The 19,349-nt window shown below is 40.0% G+C and overlaps 1 protein-coding gene across 3 annotated transcripts in view; it reads right to left on the reverse strand.

Annotated features, from left to right (window-relative positions):
• The window catches only part of septin9b (septin 9b), a 63,764-nt gene extending 45,254 nt beyond the window's left edge, over window positions 1–18,510 (reverse strand). Inside the window, exon 1 of one of the 3 annotated variants that reach the window (XM_079554334.1) lies at window positions 18,335–18,510. In XM_079554334.1, coding sequence (XP_079410460.1) covers window positions 18,335–18,356 — 22 coding nt within the window. In that variant the 5' untranslated portion in view covers window positions 18,357–18,510. Of the gene's footprint in view, window positions 1–742; window positions 900–7,866; window positions 7,943–18,334 lie in introns of those variants that run through there. The other 2 variants (XM_079554335.1, XM_079554333.1) reach the window with 2 other exon arrangements.
• Between the last annotated feature and the right edge of the window lie 839 nt (window positions 18,511–19,349).

A 19,349-nucleotide genomic window follows, 5' to 3' on the forward strand; every position in this document is an offset into this window, starting at 1 on the left:
AGAATCATACAAAAATCAAAGCAGAGCAACCCTTGACAGTAACAACAGCTGGTCCTGTATAGATTTTTGAGCACACTGAAACTCCACTTGACTTTGAATAGGACACCATTAGCACTCACTGTAAACAGAGTGTGGCTGCCACATGTGACAGTGAGCAGCTGTAGGGACCAGGCTCAGGAGAAACAGGAAAGAAGTGAGTAAGGAAAGGAAGGAAAGGGATAAGAATAGAAGAGGAAAACAGAGACAATGCTTTGCAAAGTGCTTTCCCAAAGTAATACGACTGTTGTGAGAATGAGAAATGGGATGCATTACACCCTGGCTAAAACAACGATTATCAACAGTGTAGTTTGAGATCTACCTTCAATGTATAACAACAAACTGACAATAAATAAATTCATTTGAACTTACAATAAAATGTTCATCAGTTTACTCAGTTAAAGTGTAATATCATCAGAATACGGCATTTTCATCAATATTGGAAATATTTATCAACAACTGTTTTTGGCAGATTTGCTCAGCAAATTGGAAATTGTCCTGCCACCCACTTTATAGTCCCGGCACACCAGCTGAGAACCACTGAACTAAAAGAAGCTTCCATAAACGTCAATAATCTAAAGGATATTTAAAACCTCAGTTATGGCAGCTTACAAAATATACACAAAAATAGCACAAAAACCCTATATCTAAATCGGTACTTGATTATCTACATATAAGTAAAAAAAACAAAAATCATAACACAAACCTTCAAAATCTGAAATAATCCCCTCTAAATGTGGATTGCCACAGGAGTCGGACATCTTTCAGCCAGTTAACTCTTTCAGCGTCACTCTATCTTTCTGTCACTTCCGAAATAGAATTAATCACAGCGTCCCAAAAGCCACAACTTTCTCTTACAAGAGCAGCTCTGTTTTCCTCACTTCCCGCTAACTCCAAACTGCCAATAATGCTATGTTCAGGAGCAACACAGAGAGTGAGAAGGCAAGCCTCCTCCCATCTACTCCCCTTTCCATGGCTCCCTTCCCCCCAAAATGCACACTCCTACATGCACGCGCAGGCCTAGTCACCTCTGCAGCTAAACGATTAATCAGATAAGGCCACTTGAAGAGGTGCATTTTGGCTTAAAGTTTGTGTTATAATTGGGCATGTTGATCATAATAAACTATTTGCACCTTTGGTTTTGAGCTGCAAGTTTTGAGCAACAAGTGTGAAAATTTCTTAGAGAAAGTGAGTTGAATAAAAGCCTTTAGGGGATAAGGACAGAGAGCAGGCACTGACTTGCCCCCTGTCACAACAGGGCAATAAGACAAGGCCGGACAATGGACATACCTGTGTAGGTCATCTTGATGGGAAATCTTTAGGCAACCTATCAGTCTTAGGTTAATGGTAATTGGACTGGTTGGTATGTACCCGCAAATGGTATAGAATGGTATATGGCCTTGGCACCCATTCGGATGGTAAAGTCATGGCACCTACAAGAGGCCGACTGATACACTGGCCGGCTGATATGTCGGGACGATATTTGGGGATTTTACAATATCGGCGATTGAAAAAAGACGATATTTCCGGGACCGAAAATGATAGAGACTGTATCGGAAAGAGCAACGTTAGGGCTTCAAAACGAGTCCTCCCACAACTCCCTAGGTCTCAGGGGAGGTGTGAAACATCGCAATGAAAATTGGTTAGCTTCAAGTTTGTTAAAGGCCCTATACCAGATTTTTTGATTGCAAACAATTAAAGGGGAATTCCCTTTAATTCTAGAAAAATAGCCTGAAAGTTCATAAATTGATATAAATGTTTTATAATTTGATGCACGATGTTTTCCCCACAAGCGCTTAAGTTTACAATACTCAAGGAGAAAAAAATAATTTCATTCCATTTCTAGAAGTAAAATCAGGTATAGCTCCTTTAAACACAGGTTTCACTAAACCTCCATTAATATGGACATGCTGTATGTCATTTTGAAGAGCAGATTCTGGAGAATCAATCAATCGCTGAGTTTGTTTCAACCTCCACTATTGTATTTTTGATCGCTGCGCAAAATGCCATGGCTAGTAACAATATGCTAATGCTAACGACAACTAATCAAAGATGAGACAGAAACTATGACTGGATCACCTAAAGCAATAAAATACATTTTTTATAGGACTATAGATCAGACATTTGGAAAAATCATTAAAATAAGGTCAGAAATATCGGCCGAGCATATCCGCATTGGCCAATTAACATACCAAAATATCGGCATCGGCCTTAGAAAAACCCATATCGATCGGCCTCTTTCACCTACTTTCAACCCACAACCCTAATACAAACATCAACTTGAACTTACAAAGACCTTTTTGCAGTTCGACCCTGTTATACTGGATTATGCCAATCAAAATACTGTAAAATACAGAACAAAACAGCTTCGCAACAGTCATATTTGGCCTGTGAACGACTGAAAAGGATCTTTTGGGTCTCGACGAAAGAGACTCAGCAGTTGAAAACCACTGCTATTGACTTTATTAGTTTGAACTTTGGTCAAAATGTTTAACTTTTTTGGGGAATCATCTTCAGGTTTTATAGACATATCTGTTTCTGTCCTATTGAATTTGAGGTTACATACTTTCATCAGTATGGCTTCACCAACAGTATCAGCATATACTGAGACACTGGATGCGACAGTACTCGATCACTCACACAAAAGGACTCTGGAAGGCGATGAGTAAGTATATTTTCAACTACCAATCAGATCAGGCTGTTAAAGATTGGCGACGAGTGACAAAACCAGAAGAATTGTTATACATTGTGTGATGACTTTCCCTGACGCGCCTGCCTCAACCCCACTACATGGCCTGAAGTTATGTGGGCCATAATTATAGTTACAAACAAACCAATTAATGGAAATGGAATGGATGAAAGAAAAAAGAAGTTAATAGAGAGACTAACAAACAAATACATAATAACCAGAGGTAACAAGTAAGCAACGATATATAAGGCATTGTTTATGTGAGAATTTTTCACGACCTTGCGTTTTGTCCACCATAGCCTTGTTCTCTCTTGAACTCAAAATAGCTTTATTGAAACAATGAGTCAAAACTAAAAAGTACAATGTAAAATACAGGCACTCATGAGCTGCCAGAAACCACATAAACCTATTTAAAAGAAAAGCTCCATTCTGAAGGCCACTAACAGGATGCCAGGCTTTACCAGCGGCCCCCCAGACACCTGCAGGTCACTACACAGGTACAATGCAACTGTGTGGAGGTATGTGTGGGGCACAGTGGAGGTGTCCGCAATGAGGCACAGAGAGTTGCAGTCACCCACTGCTCCTTGCTAGGTGCTCTGAGGAACTATAAGGATGGATGGGTCATTTGAACCCATATATTTAAGGGTTCAAAATCCCAGTCGGCAAAACTAATCTGTGTATTTGACTATTGTTGTTCTATTACTGTATTTTACATATTGCCTTTAGTGGATGTGCTTGAAATGCTCTTGCTTTTTATATCTGGCTTCTAGCCCTTTTAGCAGTGCACAGATGTCACCTCTGTCTGTTCTACTGTATGTTGGTCTGTAGGTCTGTCTGTGTGTGTGGCGCTGTCTCGCTCTTTGCCTTTTGGTACAAATAAAGTTACCTTGACCCTGATCTATGCAGTAAACACAATTCTACAGTCTACAAATACACACAAAGCACTCTAAAATGAGCAGGGGCATCCAGCACTAAACTGTATGAATATGCATAAGGTGATTTGCCGAGACTTTACCGTAATGGAAAAAATTAAAACAGAATGTTTGCAATATATTTGTATACATGATTGGATAACTCTAAGTGGGACCAGTGTGTGGGCCCTCAGTTCGAATGCTACACTGAGAGTTGCACTTGAAACCATATGCCACAGGACTGTGCAGTATTCAATTAAACCAAAACATACGGAGTGACACACACCTCCCATAGTGTCCCATAAGCAGTGTGTGTTTATCTAAACATGGAAACAGTTCTACAGGACCGGCACAGCACTGTTAGACAGAGTGCTCAAAACAACAACATCTGGAGGAGTGAAAGTATGTGTATTTAAGAGCATACAAGTGTGGTTAGTGACTGTGAGTGTGATGTTGGTGTGTCCAAGTGAGTCCCTGAAATAGCATGGCGAAAACACCAGCGCACTGTCAAAAGAACAGTTAAAAGGAATCATAGCGTCAAGACACAGGAGGAGTAACAGAAAATAGCAGAATGCAAAAAACAAAATGCAGTATAAATCAGTCCACCACATGACCTCTTTAAAAAACATGGAATTACATTTGTCAGGCATGACAATGCCTGACAATTGAATGAAAGTTTAGTATTAAGTATGTCCTGGTATACTGCAATACCTTATACTGTACTACTGTCCCACTGACAACAATTTCCACAATGACTTTACCGCAATGACCATAATAATTAGTAGTACAAAAAATAGCTACTACTAATGACTACTGTGACATAGAAAGTACTTATCCAATCTCACTTTTGCAAAAAGCCTTATGAAGCTTCTGCGCAAATTCCGCCTGGAAGACCTACCAGCAGCCCTCATTCATTGCCTCATCGCCGGCAGCTCCTCACAATCATTGAATCACAGCCCCATCTCAATCCACACCGTCGCGACAGCCAATCACTGCAGCTGCTCATTCCTGCTACAGCCATTTATCGCCCAGGATCCCCTTCTTAAGCTTCCTCGGCCATCGCTCGGCCGTTTCCCAGCTGGGCTGCGCCCCTCCTCCGCCTCTCCTCGGCCCTGCTCGTCGTTGTCAACTGGCCGCCCTGCATCTCATCCTATACTACCACCAGTGTCCAGACTCCGGGGGGAGACTCAGTCAATCATTCATCATTGCCTTGTATTTCATATTGTTAATTTAGTCTTAGGCCGGGGTCTGAGCCCCAATCATGATTCATGTCCAACGACCAAAACGCTCCTAACGCCACTGTTTCAGTGAGTCTTGAGTCTGATTGAAATCAGAGTCAGTTTATCAATCACAGCACTCAACAAAAACATAAAAGTATTCAATAAAATAATATACTGTTGTATGGTAACAAACGTATTTATGTAATAATTTGTTTTGTTATAGACAAGACAGATAGACTATGTTTTAAATCAACATTTGGTGTTTTTTAGGAAAAAAGCCATGCTGTTTGGGCAAGCCAAACAAGCACAGAGCAGACCACAAACATTTATTGGCAGGAAGTAGCACAAACCAACGTCTCTATTTAAGAGTCACATATATTTATCCAGCCGAGCTAATGCTGCGGTTTCTGTGTTTATCTAAATGACACCTTTTAACGTTGGTTTGACTCTGTTTCAGTGAATGTTGGGGATGGACTTTCTAATCCTAACATAAATACATCCTTTGCAGTGAGTGCCACCAAAGTCATTGCACCGTGACTTTTCCATGATGCTGAGTAATGTCACCTTTAGGATGTCTCCTTGGTGGGTCCATAGGTGTGGTTTCCTGTGCATGTCCACTTCTCTCTGTCCCTTATAAAGATTACTACATTCAACAATATGAGGTGAGATAACACGAGGCGTTCACTGCAGGGGGAAATCCTGTACAGGTTTTCTGTGGGACACGTTCCTGGCCTGAATTTGACATTTCCAGGAATACATCTAACATTTGTGTATAAGTGCATTTAAGGCTACTTTAGATACTAGCCTAACCTTTACACACACATTTTACAGTCAGTCCTGTTAATAATTTTACAGGCAGAGATTCATATTGAATACTGTCATCTTTTGAATGTGACTCAACTTATTAAAAATATAGTTAATTAAAACGTATGTATGTAAAAGCACGATTACTTTTCACTTGGGCTGAAGATGATAAACTACACTAAAACAACAGTATTCCAGCAACTGTTGAATGTCACAGAGGATTTTCAAAGGCTCTCCTGGCATAAAGAATGTATATCCGTAAAGCATTTCAAATGAGAGATAGTCAAGAACAACAACAGTATGCATTATTTCACAGCAATCAAGGTAATAATGGAAGGAGATAACATAAATGGGTCTAAAGTCTAAAATGGGTCTATCATTAAAACCAGGTCATAGTGTCGTAATACAGTAGAGATAAAATTGGAAATGTGCTTGGTTTATATTAATTAACGGTATTTTGTTATGCTTTAACATTTCCACATGTGCTGCTACAGTTTAGCATATACAGGAGCATTCAAAATGACTTTAGATCCATAGGCAGATGCGAGAAATGCCTGTAAAACTGCACAGATGTATGTTGTGGAGAAAACTGAATTTTGATGACTGATAGATCGAGTAGATACAGATGCATCTAATTTTCTGAGAAGATTGAAGGTTGATTTTCTCTTCACACACAAAACAAATCAAATGTATGTGTCACAAGTCACAGGTTTATGACAATCACCACATATTTTTAATAAAGGGCTAGGTCTGCACAACACTGTTTATTGTCAGTATTACGATATCTGTCGGAGCAAAAAGAATAAATATCTGACACTCGGGTCTATTTCAATCAAACTGAGTTGTCATTTCTTTGTACTTTTTTAACGAACATTTTATAATTTGTTAAAAAGTAGATCCAAATCAACATATGATTTGGAATCTTCAATATTTTTAGTAGGTTGTTGTTATTTTTGAGAAGAATGAACACACTGTAGTCAAAATCAAGCTAAAGCATATTTTTCTTAACTTTTTCTTGAAAGAAAGTCTTCATGACCAGGGAGCACTGTATATGAAGTATAGCCGGCTGTCATGGAAATGGGCCCAAACAAAAGCAAAGGAAGCCGCTCGGCCCTGGACTTCCTCCACATGAATCATGCGCAGGGAAGTAATGCACAACTGAAGGAAAAATATTGCCTCAGCAGCACTTCTCTTCTCATTTCTCACCTTCAGCAGCGTCCACTTTTAAATTCCTTTCGCTTCCACAAAGACAGTCTGTATGAATTAATAACCCAACATTTTACACAATTTTACAAACGGTCTGGACCAGAAGATGACATCGCAACACTGCCACCAAGTGGGTCTATCAAAATCATAATCGGAAGAATAGTACAAAAGCAGTTGGCAAAGAGACTATGAGAATAAATCTATCAACATACAAGACAAACAGTAGCAAAGCTCATATCTGTCATAATAAAATGAAAAGTCTTAAACTACACAAAGTCACATTTCAGTGATTAAGATCAGATTGAAAAACTGAAATCACAAAAATTGCCCCAAATTGACAAGATACTGCTGGAGGATTGTCATCATAATAGAAAAAAAAGTGCACCGATAGCAAAATCCTTTCCTCCAGGCCACTACTTCCACTACAAAGACTGTACTATGAAGATTCGTATGTCAAATGTTCTACAAAGAGTAGACTGGGCAGTAGATTTATAGCCCATTTCGTTGACTTCTATACTTCATTGCTACAAGATTGAAAAATAAGTTACCCACTGGCCGCTGTTTCACCTTCACTTCTACTAATCTTGACAGTGACACCCAAAATCCATGCACCCTCCAAATACATAGGGGCATATAAGCTTAATTCCCATTCTGCTATATTTAAAGTAACCCATCTATGTCGTTCGATGTTAATCTGACAATTCGGTTCTAAGTCCTTTCGTGTGACAGACAGAGAGCATATATAACCAGTCTTAAGTGAGTCCGGCTCTGAACTTACAGACGGCTGCCAATTACTGCGCTGCGGCTACTTTGCATTTTGCGCTTCTATTCCTGGAAGAAGTCTGACAGCGCATCACATGAGATTTATTGAGTGTCGCTCTACATAACCTCAAAGCCAAAATCTGACTTCCTTTTAACTGCATCAAGAGGGAATTGGTTTTAGTGCAACTTTTCCTTCCATAAAAAAACGAAAGAAAAGTTGAAATTCGGGTGGACTTACCGGCGATCCTGTCTCGCTCCATACCTCAGCCCGAGCCTCCACATGCAACGTTTGTGTCTCGGTTCATTCCCTCCCGTTTTTCTCAGAGACTTCCCCTTTTCTTCTGAGTCAGTCGGTCCAATTCCCCTTCTGCAGACCTCCCTCGCTCCCTCCCTCTGCCTCCTTCGCGCGCACTTCCTCCAACTTTTAATGTCTTCAGTGTGTCAGGATAACAAGGGGGTCTGAGGCCATGTGCTCCTCATGTGGAGATACACTCTGCTATTCTACATATTCTGCCATATTACATAGACAATATTGTTGTAACAGAGTCATATTGTTTTTATTTGAATGTATTTTCCATAAGTAGAAAATGTCAATAATCATAATACTGTTTGATCGATTGCCTGATAAAGTATATTGTTACTAGGCAACAGGATTTGTCGCTGATCTTACTGGCGCTGATAGTTCATACAATTTAACAAAAACGATGCTAGAAATCTAACTACAAAACAATTTGTGAGCATTTATAAGCAGAAGTGAGGAACTAACAGCGATTCTGCAATAGTATGTACGGTATATAGGTGCTTAAGCATTATTCCTTCAGGAGTTGATCTGATCTCCCGTTTACATTTTAAGATATGGAGGGAAAATGTGTGAATTGTCAAAGAGTATAATGTGTTGGGATAAGACAAGATTATTGTGGAGGTATGAAATGGTTTTCACACTGTATTACTATGTTCTCAAGCGATGCCACTTTAGCTTTTTTGCGGTAGAAGAAAGACAAAAAAAAAATTTCCATGCACCTTTCACAGCCAACCGATTAATCGTAAAAATAATCAGTCGATTAATTGATTACCAAAATAATTGTTAGTTGCAGCCCTACTATGTTGTGTGTTTTTAACAGGACAGAAGTATGTAGGACCAACCTCCTGCTCCTGTGTATCTGAGAGTCAACATCACTACAGAAAAAATGCTTTCTGTCAGAGCCCAAACACCAGCAGGAAATAAAGGTTTTGTAATACAGAAACATTCAATGTAATACATTCACCCATCAGTGTTTGCTAAGAAAAGTTGGGGAAATAAAACAAATATCTCATTGTTATTTGATTTCTTCTTCCAGTAATGCACTTGCAGTTTTCTAAACATCCTGGTGGGTTAACATTTAAGATAAGACTGAAATATGAACAGCGAAACGAGGAGAAGAATCAAACATGTTGGATATGTCTAAACTACAAGGGTCAAAGGTTTTACACTGAGACCCGTTTTTTGGGTTTTGTTGGCGCAGGACATTGAACTGAATCCTTGACTGTCACCAAACTACGATTTTGATTTGATCGTAATTAATTGTGCAACTTTATCAAAGCACCAAGACAATGTACAAAAAGACACAAACCATTATGGACACCTTTACTGGAGTTTTCTTTGACCTATGTAAAATCTGGCTGACTGGAGCGGACACAGCGGTTGTGCGCCACACGTTGAGTCAAATGCTCAGAAAATCTACTGCAAGCCTGTGTTATTTTTACGTCACACAGATGAACAGAAGGCAGATCAAGACAAGCCGTTTCCTCTTCCTTCTTCTAAGCCACAGCCCTTACAGTCTATATATCACACACAGTGCCAGGAGAGCAGTGACACAGAGGTCCGGCAGAGTTTAAGAAAGCAGGAACCACTTGGGCGAGGCTATAGGATTTGGATAAAACAACGATATGAGTTGATTGTCTTTTGTCTCTCAAATTGTTTGGACTTTCAAGTTCAGAAAGTGACAAAGGAATCACTCTGACAACATGTGGCCACAAGAGGTGAGAAGCTGTATAGGTTTGGTTATATCAGGAAAGGCCTGTGAAAATAACAGATATGCAAATATATGCATATTGGAATAAAGAGAACATGATCACAAAAAATGCTTCTGGCTGAGGCTGAGCCTGTGCGAAGGGCATTGTTGAGTTGAAAGGGCAGAACACACATCGTCCGGGAGGCAGACCCTCTTCACATGATGCTTTTTGCTACTACCTTGTTCTAACTACTATGGTTAATAACTTACAGTAAAGCGCTTTTTTAAATCCAAGAGATAGAGAGAGATATTATTATTATTAGCCTGTGGTGTAAAATGCAAAATCTAAAATAAAGATCAACCACAAGGCTTAGATTCTAACATTTGAAGCACTATAATTTATGTTAATCTTAGTGAATAATCTTATGTAATAAAGGTTAATGTTAAAAGGTTCCTCGCTTCAAAGCTTCAAAGCTTGATTCAATGTGACTATGACCTTTAGTGAGTCTTGCTTAAATCTTTTTTGATAAATCACAATTACACAGAACAGAGAAGCTTCTAAATGTTATCATTATACAATAACATTTTTTAAAACCATTTATTACATTGTTTATAAATAAATACCAGATGCTGGTTTGATGACATCGTCGAACACTGCATTCTGCTTATTTGTTTTTCTTACATTTTGCAACTGTATGCCACAACTTGTTTGAACAATATGCACATAACAGGTTAAAAAAAAGTAAAAGTAGTCATTGTACACGAGTAAAAGAAAACTTTTTGACTAAATTGAAGTCCAAAACCAGAGCACGAGGCCCTCCCTGTTCATACCTTTCAACAACTCTGCACTCCATCATAGCAATGTGAGATCCAAGCCCCTCCCCTCCCCTCACAGCACTACTGACGTGCTAATTCACACTAATCAAAGATACTGTTCTCTAAAAGGATAGTGATTATGGACTTCCAGTTGCTTTGGTTCAAGCTTTAGGTGCAATGAGTAGCACTGGTGGCTACTCCACACAAAAAAACATAATTTATAGCATTTCCAATTTGCATGTGAAATAATGTCATATTTTGTAACATTTTATGCACTCTTTCAAAATTCAAACCAAGCATATTCTATGAGCCAAATTCCTCCATAACAACAGTACATCTAAGACATGTGCATGCTACTTCTGCTGACATACATATCCATACAACCAGTATAAAGCCTATATTTGCAGCTGATGAGGCAGATGGTCATGAGGCACAAACAGCCACGTGCACCCGTTCACTCATGCGGGGCAAACTTGGACCTAAAAAAGACCCAGTTGATCCCGAACACTGACTAAGAGAGGACACAGGGCCTGAGGGTGCTCACTAATGTAAGCCGTCACTTTAAAGCGTGACCTCAGGCCAATCGCGTGACTCAGACATGCTATATTTTGTTATATAAGAGTCCAGCAAATAGTGAAAAAAGTCACCAGCATGCCAGCCAATCGTAAAAGAAAGCCTAAAGGCCAGCAGTGCACAATGAAGGAGTAGAAAATCAAAGATAAAAGCGGAAGATGGGGCAGGAGAGAGACGAGAGATAAGGTTGTGATGTGGAAGCAAATGAGGGGTGATGGTAATTTGCTTGTATGGGAATATAGGTCATGTATTGTAAAGAGTGGTAATCTACATATAGAGACTATAAAGCCCCATTAGTGTAGAGGTCTCTTACTGTATAGTACTTACTATAAATTATGTAAGCAAACAATATGTTGATTTTAGATCATCTTAAAACTTTTTACTAATTTATACAACAATACCTAGATTAGAGATAGACCAACATGTAGGACCAAAGCTGATATTAAATTGTGGCTCTGCTTAATTATTGCAACCAACTGCAGTTTACTCAACATCCACCGGTGTCACTTCTATTGAAACTCTCTGCTTGGCTTGAAGCAATGGGTGACTAAACCAAAAATAAGCCAAATAAGCCCATAAAAACGGAAGCGATCTGATCAGACCGCACAGTGGATAAAGTGTAGATGGGGGAAATGGGGATGTGTACGTGCAGCTCTGCCGGCCACAGAGATGACATCACTATTGAGCTCATAGCGCTCCTCACATCACCATTAAAAACTACAACACACATGCACCAAACAGGGGTCGAGGAGTAGAGGCACTGTCCTCTCTGAGCAAGTCCCACAACCACGACATCCCGGGGCAGAGGCAAATGACACAACTCCTCACATCTCCCATTTACACGAGACAAATTTAGAACCACTTCCAATGGCCATATCCAAATGCACGGGGGAACACGGTTTTGAAGATACCAAAGGCTGGTCCAAAGAAAGATGATGTAAAAAGAAATTTAAACTTCCCCACCCGCAGAAAGAGACATGTGCTTACATGTAATTATATATTTATTTTGAAATTAGGCACCAAATCCTTACCTCTAAATCATTATCAAAATCCAATTTTCAATTATGGATAACCCAGAAACAGCACAATTCAAATAAAACACACATTTCCTTGCCCAGTCTTCAAAGTCACTACAGTATATATTTTCTTATTCCCAGACTATAGTAATTCCTCTCTGGGGTCATGTAGACTATGTGAAGGCTGTAAAAGTGCTGGTGAGGCAGTCTGCAGGTCTGTCCGTCCCGCCCGGCTGTGGTAGCTCAGCTGGCTCTGCCCTGATGACCATAAGGTACCCATTAGACGTGAGGCAGCTGCTGGAATGCTATGTAATATGGGATATCCTTTGAGTTACAGATGCCTGGCACAAAATAGGGGTCTTTTGGTAAGAATTTAAGTGGGCTGCACCTCTTTAAAGGAGAGGTGTTTATGTTTTTTGCTAAATACCACATATTTGAAAACATTTCTATTTAATAAATGTCGCAGCTTTTTCAGCTTTTCTGAGCAAAAACATTTCTACTGTGCAAACATTGGTCCAAACATCCACAGTCTATGTTTCAGTCAACCCGAAAATGTGCCACAAACCGGTTTAGGATTATCTGTTAGTTCTGCTACTACGGTCACAATGCCAAATGTCACAACAGTAAAGAAGTAGAGCTAAGGATGTTCTTTGACTGACCTCCAACAGAATCACTAAAAGAATACCCCACAACTGGCAAATTGTCAAATGAGTGCTGCTCTGTGTCCACTGTTATATGTGTGAGTAATGGATCTCACTGAGCTCAACTGTTTTAATATCCTGCGTGCTTAACTGCGCATTAAGTCATAGAGTCAAAGGTAGACATGGATGAGAGGAGCCCAGCTATGTGATTGGCCTGATTATCACAGGGCCATAAGCCTGGAAGCCTGCTGAGTTCACCTCTGCAAATTAGGCCCAGCCTATGGAGTGATGGCACAAGTGGAATAGTAGAGAGGGAGACAGAGAGTTCCTGTGGTGCAGTGTGGTTTAGACCTCTGCAATCAGCATGCCAAACTCCTGATGTTTAAAAACTCTGCACGGACCAGGAATACACACTGCACATAGATACCACATGCACTACACTGAGCAGTCCAGACACTAATACTGTATATATGTAATTTATAATAAGTGAATGCACATTATATCTAGTTGTGGTTTGAATAGTTAATGGCACACTGTGTAACATTTTAGATTATACTGTTGCCCGCAATACAAAGCATGATCCTAAAGACCAGCTCGACACAGTTAAAGAGGGGGCATTATGCTTTTTTCAGTCACATAGCACCAGTCTATAGCACACTACAATGATGACGAAACCTCCTGTTGGTCTGTAAATGCAGTAAATTAGAATAACTGCCTTGTATAAAATTGCTCTCTCAAAATGGCTGTAGCGAATGTCTTGAAATAGGCCTCTGTCTCTTTAAGAACCTCTGGCTCTTTCAGACACGCCCCCTCCACACGCTGTCTGTGGCATCAGTGGGGAGGGGGTTCTGCTGAGAGGCAGTGATTGGTTACTCGGCTGGTGACAAAAGCTCGGAGGCGTCTCCAGGAGGTGGAGGCGTTCCTAGGAGGACTCAGGCAAAGCTATCCTTAAAATGGCTGCCATCAGAGTTTTTACAGATTACCCAAAAATACGTGAATGTGCCAAGGCAACACTTCAGGCATGTTTTTAATGAGGGAATGACATAATAACATGATGTAAAGCTTGAAAAAGTCGATTTTGCATAATACCCCCTCTTTAATGCTATTTTTGCAGTGGGTAATCAGAGAATGGATTTGGATGCCGCCTTAATCTACAAAAGTCTCTTTTCCACAGGCAGGCGCAACTCAGCCCAATGCATGGTCAACCTGGTTTGGCGAGCTTTTCCATAGCAGAGGCCAGTGCCAAACCGGTCTGACCGGGTGTATACGTTGTGGGACCAACCTCTGGCTGTGACCATAGCACGCTAATCCGTGACTGATGTGACATGAAACAGACTGCTGGGCTCTGACTGGCAAACGAGAGAGTGGACAGCAATCACAACCCTCATGCAGGTCATACGGATTTAATATTTCACCTCATAAAAAAAATCTAAAAGGGGATTTTGCCGACATTAGCATTTGGCCGCTGTTAGCGCAACTTTAGCTGGTGTTAGCATAACATTAGCATGTAGCTTACCTTCATAGTTCGTATTTTGGCGGTTTCTTTTCTGTTTTATTAGCCTTGGCACCTCTGAATGATTCCATGACCCTCACCAGAAGGCAGCATTTTTCCACATTTGTTCTCATCGCGGCTTACAAAACTTTTATGACAATCTGTACAGTGTGCTCCTCTGTGGGGGCGCTGCCCACAACAACTGCGGTTGTGTCGTGTAGTGGAAACAAAAGCGTGTCCTGGGTAGAGTCGATAAGTGCACATAGATCGTGGCGCTATGTGGAATAGTTGCTTTAAATCAAACATTTGGCTGTCTTTAGTCAACACCTCCATGGACACGAGCTGGAGACGTCCCCCCTCCCAATAAAGTTAAAGGTCAGGTTTTAGGAGACGTGAGGTGCTAACAACAAAAACACGTTTGGTTGGTCATTTTTTAGGCATTTATTGACGATAAAAAATATTTAGAATAAAATAAATGTTTTGTTTTTTTCCATTGGCTGAAATGTTATGCAGTGTGGCTTTGAAATCCTTACCATATTATGGTGAATAAAGACAGATTAGCCTAATATTAGCCCAATGTGATTAAAGCTGGGTATAATAAACCACTTTTTTCAGTTGGATATCTCTAAGCTCAGCTGACACTGACACTCAGACTTAACAGTGTTGGCGTTGCCTTTATGGAGGTTTTCTTTTTAATTGTTTCCCTCCATTGAAAGCCAGGCAGCATGTTTTTTAGAAAGACATTGGTTATTATATATATTGCTTTTCTGTATGCAAAGGTCAAATGGTTGGTGGTCGTGTACACTGGTTGTTCACATACAACCAACCTAAATATTTTAGAATTATTTTTAGAATTATTATTATAGTTTAAAAATCCTGAAATATCCCTTTAACTACAACTTTGTAAACAACCAACGAGCTTGTATTCAACATTTTCCAACTTGCAGATGACAAAGATTGAGTGCACTCATAACTATGGAAGGATCAATAACACCGTGGTCTGTAAACAGCTTCATGCTAACAGCTCATTATAAACAGCAGAAAAGTCCCAGTGGAACATGTAACATCAGGTGTTTGTTTAACGAACACACAGCGAATCATTCACGACTGGCCGCCTGCTCGTCAGTGTACACAGCAGTGCCCCGGCCCGCTGGCTTCACTGAGCACACGTCATCATCACCACGGCTATTTTCAGCACACCTCCGACTGCCGGGTGATGTCATGCCTCAACACATGCACTATAGAATAATAAGGGAATGGAACAAATGTAGAGCTGTCTCCAGTCTGTGCTTCTATTGTTTCAGATGGATCGTTATTGTCCGCTGCCCAAGTTAGTCTGGAAAACCATGACAAATACTTCATATTCTAAGCATAGTCCGGAATCCCACGTTCTATAAAGAAACTTGACCAGCAGAGTTAACCATCGGATTCCATATCAAAACTAGATTTCTGGGTAAAGGGATAAATGGTCACAACCGCGCATTGAAAAACAGCAATTAACTGCTAAACTAATACAAGAATCATGCATTTCTGAACATGCGAGTTAGCGGTCTAAAGTATGTGGTTAACGTTTTTGTTATCTGAATAATTACAGCCTTTGCAACTTTCTAACTGCAAATACTTTCTCTTCGAAGACCAATCAGTTCATCAAGGAAAGTGGGTATAAATGAAAGATCACGCTCTGCACTGGAAAGCTTAACAGGAAAAGGTGAAGTAATTTGAGAAACCTTCATGTTTAAAGCCTTACGGTAAAAATGTAAATTATCTGCAGTATTTTAACGAGGATTATTTCAACTCTTGCTTCTCTGAGTTAATCAAAGATTGCTCTACTAGCACAAGGACTATCCGAGAGAGGTGGCTGCCAGTGCATGAGTCAGACAGAAGGGAATCCAGATCTGGTGTCACTGAGGGGCCATTGTTAAAGTGAAATAAAGACAAGTATTGAGTCTCCTCTTGTGCAGCTTCAGGGACTTACACTGGGGGGGTCTGTGGGAGGATGAACCACATGATGGATGCTGCAGCGTCATGGCTTTTGAGAAAGGCCATGTTGGAAGGAAGTGTGTTGAGGTCAGTGTTGTGTCTAAATGACTAACTAAATGTCAATAAATCACCTCACAGCAGGTATCACAGGCTGGAGTACGGAAGGACCTATGTAAAATCAACAGGTTATTTATAAAGGCTGACGGACCTGCATTACCTATTCATGTGAAAATAGTCTACAACTCTTTTTGTATAAGCAATGTATTACGGTGTAGTCTGCTTTTCCAATTCAGAAATAGCGTAATATTTAATTTTATTTGATTATTTATTTAAGATGGGACTCTATTTTACTACTTTGTTCCTTCTCTTTTTCAGTTGAGCATTGAGACTACCACAAACCGCTTGTGACTATTGGTGTGTACATTGGAGCTTCTGTGATAATATTCACGCTTAAAGTATTTTAGAAGTGTAAGTGTGTTCTGCACTAATTCAGTATAGCATATGTATGTATGTAATCGGGCTTTACATCTACTCTACGATTATAAGAAATCCATGAAATCTATGCAAATATCCCCCAGCGGTGGTCCTGTACAGAGCATCAGGGAGCTGAGGATGAGTCGTGAGCTGATGAAAGGAGCTGTGATGAATATAGCGCAACTGACTGGGACCTCTCATGCGTAGACAATGTAAAGAGAAAAGAGGAGGAGGCACAGTGCATCCTCTTCTGTTGGTTATTCTGTTTATTATGGGTCACATTACTGCTTAAATAGAGGCTTGATGAGTAAAATGCACTCTTAGTGACTGAACATTTTAGTTGGTGCAGAGGATTACTACCAGCTGTTATATATAATATAATATAACATGACTACTTATAGATGGTTTTCAGTTACATTACTTTCTTCTCTTATGAGCACCATTTTCTTTCACCATTTTGACTGGTGACGAGTTCTCATTTCCTATGGAGGACCTCTTCTATATACTCATCCTTTGTGTACATGTTTGAACCAAAACCTATCCATTCATTAAGGATTGAATATGTATTGGAATCTGAAAACATATATGTATGTCACTGATAATTGTAATCTCAAAAAGAAATTGAAAGCAATGTGAACCAATGAGCCTCATAATGTAGATTGCTGTGTTTTGTATAACTCTTGTATTTAGAGTTCCAGACAGCCCATGGGAAATGGAAATGACTATAGCAGATAGTAAAGTTATTTTCTGGTTACAGCCATACTATTGTGAACAATCTGAAGCACTACTAACTCAGTTAAGATAGTCAGAGTGGTCAAGCGAGAGGAAGTGCAGTGATAACTCTGTCAGGAAGAGACAAGATTGACAAGAGAGTGACAAGCTAAGGCCCCCAAGACAAATGTCACATTTCTAATCTTTAGGTCACACGTTGGAGCATGGAAGAGTGAAGAACAATAGAAGACTTTGGTTTGTACTGGCACATTGATAACTATTTTCCCTCAAGGTTATTATCACAGTAGCCTCAACTTGTGCCACTTTTCTGTCGCTTTTATCTAGAGCGCATCATCTCCCCTGAGTCTGGTCTGTGTTCTCTGACAAGAGGGGAGCGTGCAGATGGGTCCACACACAGCCAAACAAACAACCAATAACACACAACTGATTGATTCTTGCCAAAATATGCCCAACTGTCAGTCAAGGACGTTGGAGGAAGGCACCAACAGTAAGTTCAGGGAGAGCACAGCCAAGAGGGGCCAGATGAACCATGAAGACCAGACAGAGAAAATCATGTTGATGCGCTTCAAAACAGTCAGGGGGAACCCAGAGGGGCCCCCTCAGGCTCCCTTGGGTGCTGCTCTTTCAAGCATTAACAAGTAACAACAAAAAGTAAACCAAAAAAAACAACAGATGGGAAAACAACAAAGTAAAGTGATCTGATGGCATTAAAAATTAGAAACATGACTGGATTGTATCGCAAGACAAGTAGCTACAGGAACATATCACACGATGTAAGCAGCATCAAAGTGCAAAACAGTTTAACAATTCATTAATTAATTAACAATATTAAAAAATACTATCTGTAACGAGTGATCATTTCATTGTTTGATTTGATAACATAAAAATATAGCCTAACCATAAGTTCCACGTTCATGAACTTTTGATAGATTTTAACTTCATCACAGTTGACGTGGACGATTACGAGCCAATTGCAGATGAATGAACTTACCTGTATTGGCGGTTTTCTTCATGCTCTGACAGTGACGATTCTTCAATACTTAACACAACAAAAATGGTATATTTAATTTGACTTGACTTTCCCTCTCCTGTGCGCCTTTAGAGGATCGTGCGTGTTGGCGCCAGTGGTTGGCACAAAAGACACCACTGCAGATGGAGCTGTGCCGTGAGTCGCTCTGCTATGATAAAGACTAAACGGGACGCATCCACGACTCCCGAGATCCCGTGCGTAAACTAGTTCAAGAGAAGGAGAGGGGGCGTGTCCCACATTTTGCGTGGATTATTATTGCAGGAACAACTGCCAATTAAACTCCAATGAATGAATACCAAACGAAACCCTTATTTGCTTTTACTCTTGCTTAAGAACGTATTTTATTTTATTTTTTCTTTGGCTTCAAACAGTGTGGGCTGTGTGGTTCTCAGTGACTTTATTGTGTTGCTATTTTATGTTGAGCTATTGCTTTTATTAGCTTTTTCTATATATTGCTTTTATTTGCTTTTGTGGTTTTACTGATGTAGCCTAAAGGAAATTGGTGCATTTATTGGGCTATCGTATATTCCCTATTCTGTTTTATATGTTCTCTATGCAGCTCCTCCTTGGAAACTACTATATTTGTTCAAATCTGATATAAGCTATAAAAAAAAAAAGTGGATTTGATTTTTAGAGAGGATATTTGTACATTTTCACTTAGGCTGCACGCTGTCCAACCTTCAAATGACCACAGATGAGAGGACTAGGGCCAAACGAGGTCAACGCGCGCACTGCTGCTCTCTAGCGGTCCGACGACGAATTGCGCATGAAGTCAAAACAGCAGTTATGGAAAACGCCAGTGTGGCTGACATTCAGCAATGGCTTGACGTGTGTTGTGGTTTAAAGTGGAGTGGTGGTCGTCCTCATTTCTTAGCACGTGTTTGTTTTCGAAACTAAACACAGGAAATCTTAAGTGGTTTTGAACTGGTTTGAAGTCATGGAGAAAAGGTCAATCAATGTTAATGTTGAAAGATAT

The sequence above is a fragment of the Gobius niger genome (genome assembly GCF_951799975.1).
Source record: "Gobius niger genome assembly, chromosome: 3".
NCBI classification, from domain to species: Eukaryota; Metazoa; Chordata; class Actinopteri; order Gobiiformes; family Gobiidae; genus Gobius; species Gobius niger.